General features: G+C 45.9%; 2 protein-coding genes across 2 annotated transcripts in view; both read left to right on the forward strand.

The window, feature by feature from the left end:
* Positions 1–7,959: 7,959 nt before the first annotated feature.
* Positions 7,960–24,208, forward strand: part of LOC126345346 (uncharacterized) — a 997,319-nt gene continuing 981,070 nt past the window's right edge. Inside the window, exon 1 of the mRNA XM_050002094.1 lies at positions 7,960–8,023. The gene's annotated coding sequence lies outside the window, so the exon portion shown is untranslated. The remainder of the gene's footprint in view (positions 8,024–24,208) is intronic.
* Positions 9,563–24,208, forward strand: part of LOC126347554 (uncharacterized) — a 98,989-nt gene continuing 84,343 nt past the window's right edge. The window contains exons 1-2 of the mRNA XM_050002287.1: positions 9,563–9,775; positions 15,176–15,373. Of these exons, the coding sequence (XP_049858244.1) occupies positions 9,563–9,775; positions 15,176–15,373 (411 nt within the window). The remainder of the gene's footprint in view (positions 9,776–15,175; positions 15,374–24,208) is intronic.

The following is a 24,208-nucleotide window of genomic DNA, read 5'->3' on the forward strand; positions in this document are numbered from 1 at the left end:
TCCTGCTATGTTAGTGTGTGACTGTACAACGATCATAGGCCACGGCAAGTTTCAACTTATCTGACCAAGTCAATAGTCTATCACTACACTATCACACTACATATTCTAAAATTTAACTTCTCCAAGGTGACGTATCTTCCAGCGCTGTCTGCATACAATAGACTGGCGCATACACATTATTTCACTGCAGTGAGGGTCGCATATCCGTCTGTTGGCAGTTCTACACCACCTATAAACTTGCAAAGCTCTTTTAAGGTGATGAAAAATACTTTATCTGGCGTGCTTATCTGGCGAACTGAGATCTGGCAGCCATGGAGAAGGAAGCCCCCTTCCAATGCAACCACTAGGCTATCCGCGTTTCAGCAGTTGCCTGACGTCACCAGTGAAGCGGTACAGTGCAATATCGTGTTGAAAACATTGAGTTGAAACACTGTCTTCTATCAGACAACAAGAGGCAGAGTGTATAGTAACTCGGCTGTCATGTATCGAATGAAAAGCCAGTAACATAAACCTATCAGACAAGATGCTACGACATAAGGTGACGTTACTTGAGGTTTTACATCTCCGCCCTTCCAACTGAAACATAATTATTGCTGGAGTCCGGAGATGTGGATGACGAATGGATATTCACCACTGAAGACGTGGTAGCAATTCTAAATTCCTTCGGGTAAGAAATAAGCCTTGTCTGTGAATAACAACAAACTGTAGAAAGTTCAGCACTCGCTTATCACATCTGTGACACGCTCTCTCCTATTTTATGACTACTTTAAACGACCTGCACTTCTTTGAACTTTTTAGATGCCCTCTGTCCATCCTATGTGGTAAGTATCCCTTACCACGCAGCAGTACTCCACAGCAGCACTGTTGCATCTTCGAAGTATATTTCGGCTGATAATCTGCCGATTACCTTAACGTGACGCACGCACGTTTATTCCACAGTATATTTATATCAAGTGAATTTAAATCATTCATCGATTTATCTTGAAGATAACCATGCGGTTATCATTCGAAATACCGAAAGAGGAAATAGTTTTACCCCGGATGCTCGCCTGAAATATGATACAATACCAATTTAAATTGTTCGTTATTTCAATCCATAGGAATTTATTTAATACAATAATATACGAAAAATAGTTAATAAAATGATACACTGAAGAATGAAAAAGAAAATAGTGAATCTATTAATTACGGTTAGTTGGGCGTTAGGGAAGGTAAAGCACTACGTCTTCAGGCCACAAGTGGCCCATCGGGACCATCCGACCGCCGTATCATCCTCAGGTGAGGATGCGGATAGGAGGGGCGTGTTGTCAGCACATCGCTCTCCCGGTCGTTATGATGGTTTTCTGTTACTGGAGCCGCTACTGTTCAGTCGACTAGCTCCTCAATTGGCATCACGAGGCTGAGTGCACCCCGAAAAATGGCAACAGCGCATGGCGGCCCGAATGGTCACCCATTCAAGTGCCGCCCACTCCCGACAGCGTTTAACTTTGGTGATCTGACGGGAACCGGTGTATCCACCGCGGCAAGGTCGTTGCCAGGGGAGGTAAAGGCATCAAAGAAGTAATCTGACGTTGTGGTTGGTAATGGAAGCAGAAATTCGCGCCATATGACTGTGTCCAGGACTGTACATGAGTAAAGTTACAGTGGAAAGTGGGCATTCGGAAGCGTACGACATTACTGAGTAAGAACAGTAGGGTTCTTTTCAGATATTGGCCGGGTAACAGGGTGATTCGGAAAGTCTGCCGCTAGGGGTTACAAAATGTGGCCCCAAGGAGTTCACCAACAGACTGAGGATCATGTGGTCTGGCAGAGAGATGGGGGAGGCGCGACTGAATGGGTCGAGGGGTGGCTCCTAAGAGAGACCGAGGTCTGTCCCGGCTCAAGCTCGCCAGAGCACCCTGCAGCCGCCACATGACCGTTCACATCCCTCTGATTGGTTACTTGCAGGTACTTTGGAAGCGTACCTCCATCACCAAACCATCATCCCGTCAGCATACTGATTGGGAGGACAGTGTGCACTTGAACAAGGCGTGGGTTAGCAGTGGCATCTGGTAGTATCCGGCACTGTACCAGTCCAAGCCTGATCATGACTTTTAAATTAAATGCACCTACTCAGTACAGAGAACGAAAATTGAAAGAGTAAAAATTTTGTTTCAAAAATAAACCTTCTCCCACTCCGTCTGTGGTACACCATGCACAACAGTAAATTATACTACTGGCCATTAAAAGTGCTACACCAAGAAGAAATGCAGATCCTGAATGAGATTTCCACTCTGCAGGAGACGAGATACTGGCAGAAGTAAAGCTGTGAGTACCGGGCGTGAGTCGTGCTTCGGTAGCTCAGATGGTAGAGCACTTGCCTGCGAAAGGCAAAGGTCTCGAGTTCGAGTCTCGGTCGGGCACACAGTTTTAATCTGCCAGGAAGGTTCATTTCAGAAATGCAGATGATAAACGGGTATTCATTGGACAAATATATTATACTAGAACTCACATTTGATTACATGTGAGTTCAGTACCCAGAACAACCACCTCTGGCCGTAATAAAGGCCACGATATGCCTGGGCACTGAGTCAAACAGAGCTTGGATGGCGTGTACAGGTACAGCTGCTCATGCAGCTTCAACACGATACCACAGTTCATCAAGTGTAGTGACTGTCGTATTGTGACGAGCCGATTGCTCGGCCACCATGACCAGACGTTTTCAATTGGTGAGAGATCTGGAGAATGTGCTGGCCAGGGTAGCAGGCGAACATTTTCTGTAGCCAGAAAGGCCCATACAGTACCTGCAACATGCGATCGTGCATTATCCTGCTGAAACTTAGGGTTTCGCAGGGATCGAATAAAGGGTGTAGCCAAGGGTCATAACACATCTGAAATGAAACGTCCACTGTTCAAAGTGCCGTCACTGCGAACAAAAGGTAACCGAGACATGTAACCAATAGCATCCCATACCATCACGCCAGGTGATATGCTACTATGGCGATGACGAATACACGCTTCCAATGTGCGTTAACCGCGGTGTCGTCAAACACGGATGCGATCATCATGATACTATAAACAGAACCTAGATACATCCGAAAAAATGACGTTTTGTTATTCGTGCACCCAGATTCGCCGTTGAGTACACCATAGCATGCGCTCCTGTCGGTGATGCAGCGTCAAGGGTATTCACAGCCATGGTCTTCGAGTTGATAGTCCATGCTGCTGAAAACGTCGTCGAACTGTTCGTGCAGATGGTTGTTGTGTTGCAAACGTCCCCATCTGTTGACTCAGGGATCGAGATGTGGCTGCACGATCCGTTACAGCCATGCGGATAAAATGCCTGTCATCTCGACTGCTAGTGATACGAGGGCGTTGGGATCCAGCACGGCGTTCCGTATTACCCTCCTGAACTCACCGCTTCTATATTCTGCTAACAGTCGTTGGATCTCGACCAACGCGAGAAACAATGTCGCGATACGATAAGACCGCAATCGCGATAGGCTACAATCCGACTTTTATCGAAGTTGGAAACTTGTTGGTACGCATTTCTCCTCTTTACACGAGGCATCACAACAACGTTTCGCCAGGCAATGCCGGTCAACTGTTGTTTGTGTATGAGAAATCGGTTGTAAACTTTCCTCATGTGAGCACGTTGTAGGTGCCGCCACCGGCGCCAAACTTGTGTGAATGCTCTGAGAAGCTAATCATTTGCGTATCACAGCATGTTCTTCCTGTCGGTTACATTTCGCGTCTGTAGCACGTCATCTTCGTGGTGTAGCAATTTTAATGGTCAGTAGTGTACTATTCATTTTATACAATCATGATTTTGGCTTTGTTATTTTTATCAAGTGAAAGCTGAACTCAACATTAGTAATGTGTACAGATCACACAGTGCAAGGCATAATGTGAAGAACAAAAAACCATTAAATATTTGAGAACATTACTTACTTGTCACAAAATGTCCAACCTTCCTAAATGACGTGTCATCGTCGAAACAACAAATATCTGGTCTTATAAACTCCTCGTCGTATTTGAGCAAAAGTCAAAGACATAATATGGCTGACACTGAACAACGAACCAACATTAAAAAACTGCCTGGCGTATTATGCAGCCGGTACACTGCAGTGAGCTACTGTCCTCATGTCCATGAATCAACTGATGTTAACTTTTTTCGAAAGTATGGGAGAGGTCGCTACAAATTGTCAGCACTATGTGAGCCATATGATCTTAGCTAAGTCGGTGTTACTCTCATTAAGCCTTATACTGTATGATCTACAGGGCGTTTCACAGTTCATGTTGTACACTTCTAGAGAGAACGTACTAAATCAAGTCGTACATAGAAACCTGCGTCCAGAAACAGTCCAGTCCCATGTGAAAAGGAAAACAAAAGCTCCTCAGTAGCGCACTAGATGTTTGTTACGCAGTTCGCCTGTTATGGTATGCTATCCACTTTCACCAGTGGTACGATGACGCTGTCAAATGATGTCTTCTGTTTGCATCTGTCATGTTTTCATGCTTCCTGGTGATACGTCACTTGAGTTCACATTCGTAGAATACACAGGTATGTTGTTAACTTACGGTGAAGCTCGCCCGTAATGGAAGAGAAGTTCAACGCCTGTAGCACGAGTACTTTCCAAATCGTGTGACTCCATCTCATCCCATATTTGTAAGAGTAGAACAACGGCTGCGGGAAAATTGGAAATTCACAAGCGATAGCGAAAACTGTGGTGCTTCAAGCAGGCGGCGCACTGTCGTATTGGATGCGGTATGGAGGCGCATGTAACCATCACACCGCTCTGCCGGTCGTTGTCTGGTTCCTTGACTTTGGAACTTGGAGAGAAGACATTGACGAGTACTCGAGCCATCGAATGTGACTTGCATGTGTCTCACTCGTCTGGTTGGCGTATTCTGCGTGAACGGCATCTTCACTCACATCGCACTCAAGAAGGTACGCGCTATGCTCCCGGCGGATTTTGTGCCACTTGTCATTTTCTGAACTTGGTTTTAACACCGTTGTTTGGACTTTCCTCAGTTTTCAAGGCGAATTTTGTTCACCGACAAAGCGCCTTGGAGCGCTCGAAGTAGCCACGTTTGTGATCACGAAAACTCCTAAGCCGAATGTACAAGAAAATTTCAGCACACATCCGTCACCAATGCAGGTGTTTTCGGTGGTCCTGTGATTGGCCCGTACGTCCTTTCTCCCCAACTAATGGGTGCTAAATACTTGATATTCCTCCAACAAGTCCTGGTGGAGCTTTTGGAACATGTGCCGCTGGAGGCTCGACACGAATTGTCGTTCCAACATGATGGCGTCGCAGTATATTTTGTAGTTCGCGTCCGGAACCACCTGAACGTAGTCTCCGGGACATGTGGATTGGTCGAGACGGACCACATGCTTGGCCACCAAGATCACTAGATTTAACCCCTTTGGATTGCTTTTTGTTCACATGAAGAGTCTTCTTTACGAGAACACTGTTCAGTCGGAGGAAGATCTGGTTGCACGAATCATGGCTGCACAGATATGATTAACGATACACCGTGGCCGAGCGGTTCTAGGCGCTACAGTCTGGAACCGCGCGACCGCTACGGTCGTAGGTTCGAATCCTGCCTTGGGCATGGATGTGTGTGTTGTCCTTAGGTTAGTTAGGTTTACTTAGTTCTAAGTTCTAGGGGACTGGTGACATAAAAAGTAAGTCCAATAGTGCTCAGAGCCATTTGAACCATATTTTGAACGATACACCACGGATGTTGGGCAGAGTTTATGCGAAGGTACTGCGTGGATACTCTGTGTGCACCGAACTTGGTGGTCGTCATATCGAACAGCTGTTGCAGTATCACAGTAAAGAGGAGTGAAAACTGTACATCTTGTTTTCCTTGTAATGTGAAAACGAGCCGTTTCGGGACAAGCTTTACTATTACATTACATTTATCGTTTTCCATGGATTCCTTGAAGTGGAGTCGCTGGGATGTGGAATGAGTCAAAGTTTTTTTTTTTACTCAGATACATGGATATTGTAAAATTCTAATGCAGGCAGAGTTATCAGCTATAATCCTTGTGAAGATATTCGTCGATGAAGTAAAAGGAGTTAGGCAACAGGAAGTTATTTAAATCACTCTGAAAGCGATCTTTATCACTTACAAGACCTTTGATAGGCTATGGTAAGGTATTGAATATATGAGTACCCATTTATTTGACTCTTTTTTGTACTAATGTTAAGCTTTTATAGTCCTTTGGTTCTGGTATTATAATCATGTTTTGCACTATTTTGTGTAAAAAGAGACATGTTGGAAATGACAAAGGACATCAATGAGTATATGTACTGAGAAAGTAGTAGTTAGACTACCAAGTTTATTAAAGAGGTCCCTGCGTGATGTAATTCTAGTGACTCGTTTCTCAATTTTGAAAATGTGCTCTTTGTGAGAGGAGTTTCCCCAGAAGATGATTCCATAACACATTAGTGGATGGAAGTAGGCAGAATAAACTAACTTCTTCATTTTTAAATCAGCTATTTCTGCTATGATGCGTACTGCAAATGTAGCTGAACTACGGTGTTTCATTAAGTCTAGAGTGTGAGTTTTCCAATTTGGGTTGTGGTCAATTTGTAGCCCTAAAAATTTGACACTGTCTACAGCTTTAATTTCATTCTTTGAATACATTATAGATTTATAGTTATAGGGTCACGTATTCTTTGTGGTGTACTCAACTGTATGTACTGGGTCTTATCAAAATTCAGTGACAATCCATTTGCTGTGAATCACCCATTGACACAAATGTTTCATTAGCTGATTGCTCAGTGAGACCATGTAAAACTTGATCTATGACCGCTAGAGGTGTGTAACATGAATCGTGAAACACCCTTTGTAAGCTGTATTAATTCTCAATTCAACTTGCACCTGAGAATTTTATAAATCCGAAATGATAATTGTGTGAAATAAGTGAACAGTCATTTACGTCATAGGGAAGAAATTCCTTGCAAAAAGAAAATAAAAAGGTGGTAGGTTCTCCTATTTGTGCCTGTCCTGTAGCAGACGCCTCGTCGTCCACTGTCAGTGTACGCGTTTATTTACTTTCTCGATGTGGCTCTTGTGCCCAGTGTCACCCTTAGATGAAGCTACCGTTCTGCCTTCTGGCCATGGAACGTGTCACCCTTTGCCAAGGCACCATTGGATGCATTATAGAGGCGCATGTAGTCAACACGGTCATTGTCGGGATCCTTTACCTTGGAGCCGCTGCTGTCGGTCGAGTAGCTCCTCAGGTGGCCGCAAGAGGTTGAGTGCACCCTCTCACTAAGTAAAAATCCTTGGCAACTACAAGACGTGTGGCAGTCAGCTGCGCTGATCACTGAGCTATGAAACTGAAATTTGTGGTAAGGTCTTCCGGGACCAAATGCTGAGGTCGTAGGTCCCTAAGCTTGCCCACTACTTAATCTTAGTTAAACTAACTTACGCAAGGACAACACACACACTCGTGCCCGAGGGAGGATTCGAACCTCTGACGGGGTGAGCCGCGCGGGTCGTGACAAGACGCTCTAGACCGCGCGGTCAACCCGCGCAGCCCTCAGCTATGGTGGCGGACAATATCCCCCCTAAATTATCAAATTTTCTCTCTCTGAAGTGATGCTGTCTGAGAGCAGTCGTAGATATCGATCTGTTGACAGAGTTTCGTTACTAGAGCGCCCACAGATTGTGCCGAACCACTCGTTTACGTGAAGAGCAGCCGGCAGCAGGGCAGACGCGCCATCTCCCGGCGTCGCTGCGGGTCCCACTCCGCCCCCGTGGCTCGCAGGCGACGTCTACGTGCGCGTCGCCTCGGCGGCTGCCGCCCCCGGTGCTTTGTCGCGCTTTCCTTTTTAGGTAGGCTGCAGCGCGGCGCCCAGGTGGGAGTCGTCGTCTGGAGCACCGGTGGAGGGGGGAAGGGGCGCCGGGGGGGGGGGGAGGCGGCTGCGTTGCCACGCGGCGACCGGCGGCGCTCGCGTCAGTGCGAGCCCGGCTGCCGAGCTGAGAGGTGGCGTGACGACCGCACGCGCTGCCGCCTGCCCACGTGAGTACGCACGCCGCGCACCTGCTGCGTCTGGCCGCCGCAGGCAACGCTGCTGCAGCGGGCAACTCCTCTCTCAGCTCGTGCACTGTCGCAGGGAAATGGTGCCGTCAATTGACCCGCAACGGCGTTTATTTACCAAACACTGAACGAGACGCACGACAATGAGCAGGCGTGAGCCTCTGTCTGATTAACGACAACGATTTACGGCGAATGAAAGAAAACACGTGCGGGGCTCATAAACGAGGTGGAATAGAGATCTACTTGTACCTTGAAACCTGGATATTGCTTGTCACGTGGTGGTCATTGCCGCCCAGCTGTCATCAGGTGGTTGTGTAATGAGGAGGATCTTGATACGTATCTTAATTTATTCCTCATTTATTTCTCAGCGTATGTCTCAGCAGTTTCTCACAACATACTTGCGAGATCTGTACCATTTCGTTTCGCTTCCACACAGGCACGCAGTCAACTGCGCTCCTGCGTTTATACGCGTCTAACTTAAAATCATATTTTGCAAGCTAATGGTTCAAATGGCTCTGAGCACTATGGGACTCAACTGCTGCGGTCATTAGTCCCCTAGAACTTAGAGCTACTTAAACCTAACTAACCTAAGGACATCACACACATCCATGCCCGAGGCAGGGTTCGAACCTGCGACCGTAGCAGTCGCACGGTTCCGGACTGCGCGCCTAGAACCGCGAGACCTCCGCGGCCGGCGCAAGCTAATGGCAGTTGATTTTTGCAATCGGACTGCTTCACCACGAAGGTGATTTAGCGACATCGAAAGAAGCGGGAATTATACTTACGGCTAAACGTCTTGTCAAAAAATAGTGATAGTCACAGCAAGGGCTGGGGCTAAACAACTGATATTGTCAAGAAATGAAAAACGATTAACAGCATTCGCTAAGGGAGTCAAGGCGCACTTTCTTTTCCACTGAATTTGAGACGGCTGATATTCTGACGATACTTGGAACCAGTATGAAGTAAAACGTGCTTAATGATAACTAAATAATAGTTAAATCAGTTCGCTGTGGGAAACTTTTGAAGCATCTGGAGTCAGAGCTTGAGAAAAGTTATACAGGTACAGCTAGAACTTTTTATTTCTAATAAAACTGATGCAAATATATTCCATATACCAGTTTGTACACTGCTTATCCTGGTTGTAACAGTACTGCGGAATACATCGGAAGGCGGTGACCGACCACTGATCATTTTTCTGCTATCTACTTTCTAGATTTCTTTTTCTTTTATGTGAGAATCGATACTATTCTGGCGCGTAAACTTCTGGAGCCCGGCGCATTTTGAGTGATATATGCTGTAAGAGCAACCGTTGCTTTTTGATAACGAAGAAGTAAATGAGTAAATACTCGAGTCCTACGCCACCCGACGATAGAGCAGAGGAACGTTTGAACACTTTGTCGACTTCGTGAACGTCATAGTAGAGGTGCAGTCAGACGAGATCGTCTCGCATTGGCTTACCACTCGATGCGGACGTGTTCTTTTTGTTTCGTCGCACTATTGGGAACCAGAGAGGGAACTGGAATGAGTGCAGTGGCCACGACTGGGGCCGCGGCACGCGTCCGGCCGCCGCCCGCGCTGGGCGCAACGCCCCCGCAGCCGGCGCGACGCCCTCTCTGCGAACGCCGGCGTAAACAAAGGCGCTCCGCGACTCGCGTGGGCGGCGGAGGAGAAGGCGTGCGGTGTCGTCTGCTGTCCGCGGAGTTCCTGTACGTGGTGACCAGTCGCCGGAGGCGTGTGCGTATATAAGCAACAATATTGACTTTGCGGATAAAACCCTGTGCCGATGCAGACGTTTACGGCCGTATCTGTGGATATCCGCCATAGTACTTACTCTGTGGTTAAAAGCTAATTTTGATCAATTTTTGTGATACAGACGATAAACAATACGATGAACTATCTACATTTGTCTTTTATGCACAGGTACACTTACCGTTTGGTTATAGTTAAAGTGCAATTACTCACAGTGGTCTAGCGTGACAGCGAAACTATGTAGATATCTAATGCGGAACTGATTTACAATGGGGAAAAAATAGTTCCAATTCCGGCCACCAGGTGCAAATCTGGCGCCGTCAATGCAAGAAAAACATTTAGAAATTTCCATATGTAATGGGTTAGGAAAGGGACGTGGGCAGAAAAGCTCAAACAGTTGGGAAAGCCATATTGTTGATTTTGTTATTAACAGCTGCTTACACAATGTGATCAATATGAGCACCAGAAATATTGGCGAGATGCCGTACACAGCCAGATTTGCACCTCGTGGCTAAAACTGGAAATAATTTTTCCAGTGTAAATCGGTTCCGCTTTATCACTTCAGCATATCTTCCAGGTTTTACTGCCACACGGTACTTACAAGTCACACTATATCTCTGTTAAGTAGCTGCACACTAATTATAACCACACCATAGATCTTGCTCCTGTCGTACATGCAGTTGTCTTACGTCTCAGTCATTGCTTTTTAGTTATCATTAGCGGCGGTCTCTTACTTAATTACCGAAAGTTGCCGTCAAAAGACGAGAAGGCTGTTGGAAACTCCATCCATTGGAACCTTTGCTCCATAGTATGACTCCCATTTGTGTATCACATGCGACGTAAGTATAAAATCAGTATATCTACGTTTGTCTTAAATGTATTGACTGGAAATCATCAGAGTGCTTATTGCACAGATAAGTGTATCACGTTAACATGATGTAAAATTATGGAGATTTAGCACCCATTTGATAAACAGAGTGTATGACAAGCATTTAACAATAGCCAAGATAGGACGACAACATTTAATATGATTTCTCAGTATTGAGGGAAATATTCTGCAGAAAATTTCTTACTATCCATTTCAGTAATTACGACAGAAACTTATAACTTAAGGAACGTACCAAGAATGTGACAGACCAATTTGTATTAAAATGTCACCATCGGCCTCTTCTTGCTTAGTCTATGGCGTGTAAATTACGAGGTCAGATCTTAGAGGACGAAACTTGAGGCCGGGCGTAAGTCCACCGCCAGAGCTCCAGCGCACGTGGTTTACAACATTTTAATATCCATCGACGTGGACGTCAATAACAGACTTGCGGATGTGGATAACATTTTTCTGCTCCGCACATACCCCTACCCTTACCCTGATAGGCTTTACTGTGCTATTCTTGTACCAACTGAAAGACTTACAAAGTCTTATTTGTGCAGAATGTTTATTTGATGCAGCATTAATAGCGACTAAGCAGGTGGTAAAGAATCGTTAGAGCATATGTTGTTTATTGATTTTGTTTCTGAGTACCGTGAAATCTCTAGAAGAGTGCATATCCCAAAGAGATATAAGGGGCAACCGAAAAGTTCCCATTCGAAGGCCATAAAGACCAGAATCGATATGCCAATTAGGCAAAAGGCCGTGAGCAATAAGGAAATCATCCAGCCGACTCACTTGGTACCCGTTTGGTAATGCAAAGTGTTCTGCTGCTTCAAGAAGTTCGTAACTGCGTCCTACTCATGCGCACCCTAAAGGAATCATCGACCCGACAACGCTTTTTTAAAGGGCCGGAGGCTCGACAATCGCCTGTAGAGAGCGAGTGTCTCCCTCTTTGAGTCCGCTGGCCTCCCAGATCGACCAACGTCTTATGTCCAGTCGCAACCAGCGCGGAATTTGGCACGCTATTCCACAAAGGTGATTTTCGATCGACATGCTGCTTCATACACGTCCTTCATTCTCCGATGTATGTCTACCGGCGTTTGTCCTTCAGCACCCAAGAAAAGAACAACAGCATGTTGCTCCTGTTTGGACGCACTCGATAATAACGTCGTCATAATGCACCTTTTTTGCATTTACTGCACGCACATCGGAAGGACACGAATGCCACACTTACCTGTTGCTTAAAAGTCGATGCTTATATTCCCTCATTGAAGTTGCACATACAAGAACTCTGCGGAAATTTTTTGATAGACCTTTATACACTCCAGGAAATGGAAAAAAGAACACATTGACACCGGTGTGTCAGACCCACCATACCTGCTCCGGACACTGCGAGAGGGCTGTACAAGCAATGATCACACGCACGGCACAGCGGACACACCAGGAACCGCGGTGTTGGCCGTCGAATGGCACTAGCTGCGCAGCATTTGTGCACCGCCGCCGTCAGTGTCAGCCAGTTTGCCGTGGCATACGGAGCTCCATCGCAGTCTTTAACACTGGTAGCATGCCGCGACAGCGTGGACGTGAACCGTATGTGCAGTTGACGGACTTTGAGCGAGGGCGTAAAGTGGGCATGCGGGAGGCCGGGTGGTCTCCACAGTACATCGATGTTGTCGCCAGTGGTCGGCGGAAGTTGCACGTGCCCGTCGACCTGGGACCGGACCGCAGCGACTCACGGATGCACGCCAAGACCGTAGGATCCTACGCAGTGCCGTAGGGGACCGCACCGCCACTTCCCAGCAAATTAGGGACACTGTTGCTCCTGGGGTATCGGCGAGGACCATTCGCAACCGTCTCCATGAAGCTGGGCTACGGTCCCGCACACCGTTAGGCCGTCTTCCGCTCACGCCCCAACATCGTGCAGCCCGCCTCCAGTTGTGTCGCGACAGGCGTGAATGGAGGGACGAATGGAGACGTGTCGTCTTCAGCGATGAGAGTCGCTTCTGCCTTGGTGCCAATGATGGTCGTATGCGTGTTTGGCGCCGTGCAGGTGAGCGCCACAATCAGGACTGCATACGACCGAGGCACACAGGGCCAACACCCGGCATCATGGTGTGGGGAGCGATCTCCTACACTGGCCGTACACCTCTGGTGATCGTCGAGGGGACACTGAATAGTGCACGGTACATCCAAACCGTCATCGAACCCATCGTTCTACCATTCCTAGACCGGCAAGGGAACTTGCTGTTCCAACAGGACAATGCACGTCCGCATGGATCCCGTGCCACCCAACGTGCTCTAGAAGGTGTAAGTCAACTACCCTGGCCAGCAAGATCTCCGGATCTGTCCCCCATTGAGCATGTTTGGGACTGGATGAAGCGTCGTCTCACGCGGTCTGCACGTCGAGCACGAACGCTGGTCCAACTGAGGCGCCAGGTGGAAATGGCATGGGAAGCCGTTCCACAGGACTACATCCAGCATCTCTACGATCGTCTCCATGTGAGAATAGCAGCCTGCATTGCTGCGAAAGGTGGATATACACTGTACTAGTGCCGACATTGTGCATGATCTGTTGCCTGTGTCTATGTGCCTGTGGTTCTGTCAGTGTAATGATGTGATGTATCTGACCCCAGGAATGTGTCAATAAAGTTTCCCCTTCCGGGGACAATGAATTCACGGTGTTCTTATTTCAATTTCCAGGAGTGTATATACCCAGGTTTGTGATCGTCTTCAGGATATTTTGACAGGTAGAGATCAAGACTTGCTTTCGCACAAAGAGACTCGTCAACAGACGCAACTGGTTTCTGTGCGTTCACAGAGACTTGTGATAAGGTCATTACTTTTCATTTTATGCAGAAATAACATGTCAGATGTTCTTACTTACATTCTTAAGCTTTCCATGCTTGATTGTTGTTTATGAGGAAATACAATAAAAAAAGGAAAGAAACTCGAAGGAATTCTCCGAATGTGACAGAAATCGATAGATGTAACGTACTTGTCCAACGAACAAATGAAGAGAACTTCAAAAGAACTGGATGATCTATCCAAGAAAATGAGCTTCGCATACTGAGCAAGTTAATAAGGCATTGACGGGCTGGTCCACCTATGACACGTATGCAAGCAGTTATCTGGCTTAGTGTTGTTGACAGGATTGTTCGATGTCCTCCTGAAGGACAGCGTGCCAAATTCTGTCCAGTTGGCGCGTTAGATCGTTAAAATGCAGAGATGGTTGGAGAGCCCACAATGTCCCTGACGTTCTTAAATGGGGAGAGACCTGGCGACCTTGCTGCCCAAGGTAGCACTTGGCAAACACGAAGACAAGCAGCAGAAACTCTTGCGTGCATTATCTTGCTGAAATGTAACCATAAAATGACTTGGCATAAAGGGCAGCAAAATGAGGAGTAGAATATCGTCGACGTACCTCTGTGATGTGTGGTTGACGTGGATGAGATCCAGAGGAGTCCTGCCATGAAAGGAAATGGCACGGCAGACCATCATCCGGATTGTCTGGACATATGCTGGGCGACACTCAGGTCGGTATCCCCCGCTGTCCACTGCGTCTCCAGACTAGTCTTCGGCGTGGACTCTCATTGACTGGAGTGGAATTGTCTTCAGTGAGGGGTCCCACTTCGACGCGAGTTCTGATCACCAGTGCTACTGGACGACATTTCAATTGAGACGTCGTTAGTTTTGCATCCTAAAGCGACCTTTCCCCTTTTCCAAGCTGTTCGTCTGTTCAAATATAGAAGAGCTATCATTCCTACAATGTTTTGGACATTCTCAGCTGTGTAGGGAGCCATCGGGTATTACTTTAGGTCACTCTAGCGGTTACCGAGGCTACTCTGACGGCAACGGTACGTCACGAACTTACATCATCTCCATGTGTTATATCACATGCGAGAGTATCGCGCTGCCATTTCTTCAATAAGATAATGCTTGTCCACACATGGCGCATGTCTCTATGAACTGTCTGCGTGATGTTGAGGTACACCCAGCAAGATCCGGAGATCTGTCCGTGACAGAAGATGTGTGGGACCAGTCATAACGTGAGAATCGTCTCAGCATCAGTATCCGGCATGTCAAGGACCAGTTTCAACAGCAGTGGTCCAGCTGGCCTCAGAGGAGGATAGAACGACTTTAAGGCACCATTTTCAACCGAATCGAGACTAGACGGAGTGCAACATCACAGTGATAAATGGGCTCATATTCCCAAGTTATCTGTAAATTGGTCTATTTTGTAATCACTGAAATAACATCACTCAGCCTCTCTACCCGTGAAGTTTTATCTCGTTTCCCTCTCCACTTCTGGGTGGTTCACTTTTCTTGTAAGACAGTGTATTTTGCGTTTGTTACTGTTTTCCGTGATTGATCTCATGTCATTTAATCGAACAGTAGTGGTTAGTTACGAATATTTATAAAAGTTACATTTATTTATTTTAGGTTCAAAAACCATTCCTTGCATCAGGCGTTGATTAACTGAAGATCTTACTGCGTTCCTATATAATTCTTACCTTTAGAGTACTTCTGTGTATGACGAATTGGTTTCGCATTTCGCCCCTTCACCACCTCCACTACCTCCACCACCTCCACCACCTCCTCCACCACCACCACCACCACCACCACCTCCAGCACCACCACCACCTTCACCACCACCACATTCACCACCACCACCACCACCTCCACTACCACCACCTCCATCACCACCGCCCATATTGGTTTTTTCAGATTTCCATTAGCTTACTCCTCCTTTTCCAATGAGCAGAGTAGGACAGTTTCAAACCCCTATCGGTGTGACACACATTTTCAATCGCTCAGGAAATTTTATTTCAACTGCCATTCTGCTCCAATGTGTTTCACACGAAAATTCAGGATTGGTTTTAATAAACGTTCTTTTTTGTGGCAGTTCACTAGTACACAGCGTCACCGGTTCAGATCCGGCCCAGCTGTCTCGGTGGGCAAATGAGAGGAGAGTCAAAGCACTGGCTGAATAACAGCCGAGCATAACACTTTGAAGGTGTGGCGCTAGAACTTCAAATACCGTACCACTCTCCGACGGTGGAAGTACGGAGGAGGGGTGCAGTAATGCGCCAACTCTATGGTGAAGGAAAAAAGGGGCTGGCCGTGAACAGGCTACTGCGAGTGACTGTACGAAACGGACAGAAAAACGTGGTCGTAATATAATGTTCAGTGGAGTTTGTCTTCTAAGACAATACTTTATTACTCTGTGACAATGTACTGCTGTTGTAAAACTAAAGACAAATTCTTTCCTGCTGTCTACAGCCGGAGTAAAAAAAGGTATACTTTTAACTTACTGCAAGTTTAATAAGTGTGTTGTAGCTTCCAGCTTGAAGTGAACGCAGACGAGTTTTTCTTTCTTCTCGGATTTTCTATAGGAAAGAGACACAACTCATAATCTGCAGAGAGAATAAGACGGGCATACAATTCACAGGGAAGACAATTATTTTTAATACCTTATGGCTACGGACAATGCGAAATTGAGGACTTAAAATCCCTAAAACTAAAAACTTGGGGACTGTACATTCAGTCTTTTACATTGGAACTCTCTGTTGCACCCTGTGGGCTACGCATAGTAATGCTGCGTTCCAGGGAAATACACTACTGGCCATTGAAATTGCTACACCACGAGGATAACGTGCTACAGCACAAAATTTAACCGGCAGGAAGAAGATACTGTGATATGCAAATGATTAGCTTTTCAGAGCATTCACACAATGGTGGCGACGGTGGCGACATCTACAACGTGCTGACATGAGGAAAGTTTCCAACCGAATTAGCCTGCCGCGGTGGTCTCGCGGTTCTAGGCGCGCAGTCCGGAACCGCTTGACCGTTACGGTCGCAGGTTCGAATCCTGCCTCGGGCATGGATGTGTGTGATGTCCTTAGGTTAGTTAGGTTTAAGTAGTTCTATGTTCTAGGGGTCTGATGACCACAGATGTTATGTCCCATAGTGCTCAGAGCCATTTGAACCATCCAACCGAATTCTCACACACAAACAGCAGTTGACCGGCGTTGCCTGGTGAAACGTTGCTGTGATGCCTCGTGTACCGTCACGTTTCCGACTTTGATAAAGGTCGGATTGTAGCCTATCGCGATTGCGTTTTATCGTATCGCGACATTGCTGCTCGCGTTGATCGAAATCCAATGACTGTTAGCAGAATATGGAATCGGTGGGTTGAGGAGGGTAATACGGAACGCCGTCTTGGATCCCAACGGCCTCGTATCACTAGCAGTCGAGATGACAGGCATCTTATCCGCATGGCTGTAACGAATCGTGCAGCCACGTCTCGATCCCTGATTCAACAGATGGGGACGTTTGCAAGACAACAACCATCTGCACGAACAGTTGGACGACGTTTGCAGCAGCATGGACTATCAGCTCGGAGACCATGGCTGTGGTTACACTTGACGCTACATCACCGGCAGGAGCGCCTGCGATGGTGTACTCAACGACGAACCTGGGATCACGAATGGCAAAACGTCACTTTTTCGGACGAATCCAGGTTCTATTTACAGCATCATGATGGTCGCATCCGTGTTTGGCGACATCGCCGTGAACGCACATTGTAAGCATGTTTTCGTCATCGCCATACTGGCGTATCACCAGGCGTGATGGAATCGGGCGCCATTGGTTACACGTCTCGATAACCTCTAGTTAGCATTGACGGCACTTTGAACAGTGGACGTTACATTTCAGATGTGTTATGACCCAAGGCTCTACCCTTCATTCGATCCCTGCGAAACCCTACATTTTAGCAGTATAATGCACGACGGCATGTTGCAGGTACTGTATGGGCCTTTCTGGGTACAGAAAATGTTCGACTGCTGCCCTGGCCACCACATTCTCCAGATCTCTCACCAATTGAAAACGTCTGGTCAATGGTTGCCGAGCAAATGGCTCGTCACAATACGCCAGTCACTACTCTTGATGAACTGTGGTATCGTGTTGAAGCTGCATGGGCAACTGTACCTGTACACACCATCCAAGCTCTGTTTGACTCAATGCCCAGGCGTATCAAGGCCGTTATTACGACCGGAGGTGGATGTTCTGGGCACTGATTTCTCAGGATCTATGCACACAAACTGCGTGAAAATATCAGTTCTCGTATAATATATTTGTCCAATGAATACGCGTTTATCATCTGCATTTCTTCTTGGTGTAGCAGTTTTAATGGCCAATAGTGTATTAAAAACCTATGTGACCAGATGTACTCGAAGAGACGTGTTATTCTGTAGAATTTCCTGTGACGTATAAACAAACAGTTTGTGACATTTTAGTCGCTGCGCTTTTAAACCACGCCTTGGTGCAACATCTGCGTCCTGCGCACCTGGATGAGAGAGTGCGGAAAACAGTCGCCCAGGGCAAAGCGTATCCACAAACAGCTGCCCCTACTAGGGGTAAGGTTCAGCAGTTACAGCGAACACATTTCGATTTGCCACCCTAGTTCCGAAATTAAATCAAGCAACTGATAACTCTTCTTGAATTTTAGACAATGGCTTGGTGATCAATGGTTTAGAGATAACTGTGTTGTCAACTGGGTCTGTTTTCGGGAGGAGAACTATGTAGCCGGGTTGAGGGATCTAATCTAATGTTTCGGTAGGAAGTGGACGGCGAAGTCGTGGAAAAATCAAGTAGGATTGTAGAAAACTGAAGCCGCTAATAAATACTTTGCATTCACATTTACACTGGTTCTCCGCAACCCACTTTATGGTATGTAGCGGAGGGTACTTTATATAGCGAGAAGGACGGCTGTTGGTAAGTCTCCGTGAGAGCTCCAATCCCTGTAATTTTGTATTCGTGGTTATTTCACGACACATACACAGGAGACAGCAATATACAGCTTGAATCTTCTAGGAAACTACGCTCATGGAATTTTAACGGCAAACCACGCCAGCATGTTCAACTCATCTCTTGCAATGTCTGCCCTTACTGAACGAACTTGTGACGAAACGCCCTTCTCTTCTTTGGACCTTGTCTATTTCCTATTTCAATAGTATTTGGAACATATTTCATTAACGAGAGATTTTCAAGTCTCAGTGGAATGAAGCTTTCGTGAGTTAACTTCTTTATGGGTGGTCTACACTTCCAGAGCTTTCTTAATAAATCTCAATCTGGAATCTGCCTTTCTTGCTATCGTTCCACTTTAAACCGCTCAAAACATATTCTACCAGGTGTTTAATGGATGTGATTGCTTCAACTGTTTGTTCTGAATTCGTGTGATCATGTGATAAAGTGTCTTTCGGCCTATTTATTCACGATATGGCTCTGAGTAATATGGGACTTAACATCTGTGGTCATCAGTCCCCTAGAACTTAGAACTACTTAAACCTAACTAACCTTAGGACAACACACACATCCATGCCGGAGGCAGGATTCGAACCTGCTACCGTAGCGGTCACGCGGCTCCAGGCTGAAGCGCCTAGAACCACACGGCCACACCGGCCGCTATTCACGATACGTTAGGTTTGTAAATGTGGGGTTCACCTGCCAATCCCTGCAGATCTTCCTGCATTTCGATACAATTTTGTAGCGTTGCAGCATCATCATCCGTGAAAAGCCTCACAGTATTTGCGACGTTATCCACTTACTCATTTACATATATTGTGAAAAGTGATAGCACTACAACACTCTCTTGGTGTACGCCAGCAGCTACATTTACACCTAAAGAGATACCTCCCTTAAGAATGACGTGCTATTTGGTAGAACTCTTGAAACCAGTTGTATTTTCTTCACTAGGCCACTGTGCAGAATTGTTTCGAACATCTTCTGGAACTGAAGGGTCGCGGCATCAACCTGGCCGCCGGTATATGCAGCCTTCTGCACGACCAGAGCATCGTGGGCTTGTGTGCGAAACCCTTCTTGATTCTTACAGAGGAAATTTCTGCTTCCAGTAAGATCATAATACCCAAGCATAAAATGTAGTCTAATATTCTGGATCACATTGACGCCAGAGTAACGCGCTTATGGTTAAGTGACCCTGTTCGACGATCTTTCTTGAAAACGGGAATGAGATGGTCATTTATCAGTTCCCTTGGAACACTTCCGTTCACCCAGCGACCTACCGTTGGCTACTGCTGGAAGGGGAGCAAGATCTTTCTGATAGCTTATTCAGAATGGTTTTAATATCATATCGCCGGCCGGAGTGGCCGTGCGGTTCTAGGCGTTACAGTCTGGGGCCGAGCGACCGCTACGGTCGCAGGTTCAAATCCTGCCTCGGGCATGGATGTGTGTGATGCTCTTAGGTTAGTTAGGTTTAATAAGTTCTAAGTTCTAGGAGACTCAGAAGTTAAGTCGCATAGTGTTCAGAGCAATTTGAACCATTTTTTAATATCATATCAGATGCAGTGGCCTTGCGTCTGTTGAAAATTTTGACTTTTTTTGCGAAAATTGAAGGAAGACCAGTATTACGATAACTAGTGTGGTGTACAGTGAACTGTAGGTGAACAATATACAGTTCAGTAAAAATTACTACTTTGATACATTCATAATGAGTAACCTAAAATCGACTGAATGTAAGATTGATGTAGTTTCTCTACTTTATACTACATCAAATTAAATATAAAAACCGTACAATGATGTTTAACAGCAAATATCAAAAAGATGTGACGTGCAAGATTCTCTATTCCGTTGAGTAATTGTCCGCAGTGGTTGGGGAATTGTGAGCTTGATATGGGCCCAACACCGCTATACTACAATTATTCGTCTTTACCGACTTCTCCATAGGTGTAATATAAAAAATCAAGTTAATTACTGTGTGTGACTAGTGATTTCAATGCGCTACTAAACTGGTTACTGCAGTCATCATCACAAATGCTGGAAACATCCGATACCTCCCACGGGTCTGGTGCTTCCTTCCTTACTTCTGGTTTCATTTTTCTTGTTTATGGCTGTGCCTCCGTAAAGCCAGGTAAGGCTATCCCAGTCTTGTTCTTCAACGAAATCTGTTGTTTCATTTCATTCCTCACTTTCTTCTTCCTGCAGCTGCTTTTTCACGGGGAGGGGGGGGGGGGGGCACATTTGTTTTCTTTCGGCCCAGTCTACCATCATGTGCTAGTGCGATAACATTCTACTCGTTATTAAACTGTTATATTTAGAAACTAAATCCATGCAGTGACGCAATAAATTACCAGCTTAATATCATCTTCGTTTAAAATTAATCATTATAAACAATAATCTTACCTTCTTACTTTCTGTCTGCTGAAAACAACAAGAAACTGACCTGTTTGTCTCATAGTCATACAGCTCAAATGGCACCTGTGTTTCTGTTAGTATTTGTTACTTACATGACTCAGAAGAGAGCGGAAGTGATTGCAAACTTTAAATATATTGAACGTATGTGATTATCCACTGTGCACAATTACAACTCTCACTTATACAATGTGATTCAGCTGCCTCTCGCACTGGGGTTTATGCAAGCTGCAACACCTTCAAAACCACACACGAATTTTTCATATTCTTTCGAACGCTACATGCAAACTATTAGTCCTACAAAACAATGAACAGGACCTATTTGTAGGAAAAGTAGTGTGGTTAAATTTCGCACAGGGATACGTTTTTACGAGAGACCACAGTTTTTGTGGTGTTCAAAAAAACGCGTGTGAGGTCACTTTTGTATGTTTTTCTTAAATAATTCGAAAACTACAGCCTCTGCGGTAAACGTATCCCAGTACAAAATTTAACTACATCGAATTTCCTACAAAAATCTCGTGTTCATTTTTTTCTCTAGGATTAACAGTTTGCATGGAGCGAGTGAGAGAATATAAAAATCTTGTGTGTGGTATCTGAAGGCACTGTGGGTTGCATAAAACACAGTGGTAGGGGCAGCTGAATTACCCTGTATATAAATCGGTATCGAAGTGATGAGCTGAAGACTGAGTATCTGATGAAGAGCATGAGCAATATCTATTCAAGAGACCTGCTCCATCCGTTGGCAGTGTTACAAAAGGGTTATAATTAAAGATCTAGAGGTGGTCTTTACAGGACACTCGTGTGAGGTAGAAGAAATGAGGATCCAAGCTACAAACCGATTGTACTCACTCAGCCTTTATGGTCGCGCAGGCTCTTAAGGAGTTTCAGACACCAGCTGTATAAAACACTGATCCAGCCCGTAGGGTTTTATGATTGCGAAACTTGTAATATCCTGAAAAAAAAAGACTTAAATAATCTTCTCGCTTACGAGTGGAGAGTCCTAAGGAATGTCTATGGTCCAGTAAAATATGATATCACTGGTGAATGGAAGATACGGCATAACTGTGAGGCCGGATGAGATGTACAACAGACTAAATAATGTAGGTCTGATGAGAACCAAACGACTTGTATAGACAGGACATGTCGCTAGGAAGGATCAGCATCGATGACCTTTCAAATCCAGCGATTTTACTCCCCGCGGAAGGAGACCAATAGGCAGACCAAAGAAAAGGTAGAGGTATGGAATCCATCTTAACTTATTGCTGTCGATATAAAGGATGACTGGCAAGAGAAAGAAGGATAAGGAATCTAGCAGATTCTGAAGGTACTGTGGGTTGCATAAAACAAAGCGGTAGGGGCAGCTGACTCACCCCGTACATAGATCGGTCTCGAATTGAGTGAGCTGAAGACTGAGTATCTGGTGATGAGCATGAGCAACATCTATTCAAGAGACCATCTCCATCCATGCGCAGTCGCAACCCCATGTTACTAGGTTAGGTTAGGAACATTCAAGTGGCCGAAATGGTGTCCAATTGAAACTACGCGCGGTCCAGTGGACTTTATCGCGTATAGAGAGTAAGTGAATGGCTTTTACTTTTCGAATACGTCTCGTGTGCTGGTTCGATGTGCTGCGCCCAATCACTTGTACCAGGCAACGACTGTGGCACAATTGGGGCAGGTGTGCGGTGCGGCCTGCGGCTGCGATGGCCGGCGCGGCATTGAACTTTGTCGCGCAGCGCCGCCGCCCGGGTCCGCAGCCGTGTGGCGTGGCGTGGCGCGCGCTTCGGGAGCCGTTTATCATAAACATCGCCCCTCAATGGCCCATTGTTCGCTGCGCTTCCTCCTCGCTTTTCTTTTTACCGACATCGCCAGCGTCGTCCCTTTCAGCCGAGATCAACTATTCCACTGAGGTCATCCCATCTCCCATCGGTGGAATTCCTTACAACTTTTTGAATACGCTACTCGGTTACAAATTATTGCGGGATATCGTTAGGATGCATTTTTACCCACACGGAAAATGCACTCGAGGAAAATGAAAAGAATATAATGCCGTGTAGCAGTGGTTCCACATGAATGAAATTTTATGCACAGACCTTAAAGGTTGTCCACTGTAATTGATCGTAAACACAGGGCAATACAAAGGCTGTTTAGAGACTCTCGTGGATAACAATTACATTACCTTGTGTAGTCCGCTGAAGCTTAAGTGTATAACAGTTAAAGTATCTGGTGTAGTCCTCTGAAGCTTAAGTGTCGTCCTTCATTCGTGCATGGAACCTATCATTCGGTTATTAGTCGGGCGTGGCGATGCGGTGGTAGAGCAGGTGCCTGGAAATGGAAGCGTCACGCGAGTGGACCACACTTTTTTCATTTATTTTCACTCTGTCTTTAACATGGCCTTTACCACTCAATGATGCAAAAATTCGCCAGAAACGACACATGGTTCGGATTCCACGTTCAACTATAGGACCCGCTTTTCAGGTAGGATTACTGAGTTAGGTTAGGAACACTATCCGGCCGCTGTAGCCAAGCGGTTCTAGGCGTTTCAGTCCGGAACCGCGCCGCTGCTACGGCCCAAGGTTCGAATACTGCCTCGGGCATGGATTTGTATGATGTCTTTAGGTTAGTTAGGTTTAAGTAGTTCTAAGCCTAGGGGACTGATGACCTCAGATGTTAAGTCTCATAGTGCTTAGAACCATTTGAACCATTTTTTTTGTTAGGAACACTCGAGTTGCCGAAATGGTATCCAACTGGACGACTTGCCCCAGGTCTTAACGATTAAGAAATTATAATTATTGTTATTACTATTATTCAGTAGCCAAATGGACCGCTGGCATTGTACACCACACTTGACAGCGTGTTCGGTAAGACGGATGGCTGCCGTCTGTGATAAAGAAAAATAAAGAAAAAAAAAGCTGAATGACATATTCAACGATGAGCTTGAATGGGTGTCAGCTGACGTCCGCCCAAATCCGCCCAAACTAAATGCCTCCAAGATTAAAAAACATAATAGTTAAAAAAATGCTGCCTTGGGTGCGGAAGCACCCAGGTTTGATTCGCAATAATGCCTCAGATTTTTTCTGAGGTATGAAGGTCTGCTACGAGACTAATTCTTTCCTTATGCGGTCAAATGGGAATGTACTTGAATAAAGAAGCAAGAGCATCATGAGGATTGATATACTGCCAATGGCGGGTGGGGGGTTTGCTGACATCCTAGTCACATGTCTCACGATCGCAGATCGCTCCTCGCGCAGTAGGCAGCAGTCGATGATTCGGGACAGGTCTAAGGCCTAATCAGTGTATGATGGTCATTATTATTGCATGCTACCTATGAAGATACAGCTCCA

Source organism: Schistocerca gregaria, chromosome 1 (assembly GCF_023897955.1).
Source record: "Schistocerca gregaria isolate iqSchGreg1 chromosome 1, iqSchGreg1.2, whole genome shotgun sequence".
NCBI classification, from domain to species: domain Eukaryota; kingdom Metazoa; phylum Arthropoda; class Insecta; order Orthoptera; family Acrididae; genus Schistocerca; species Schistocerca gregaria.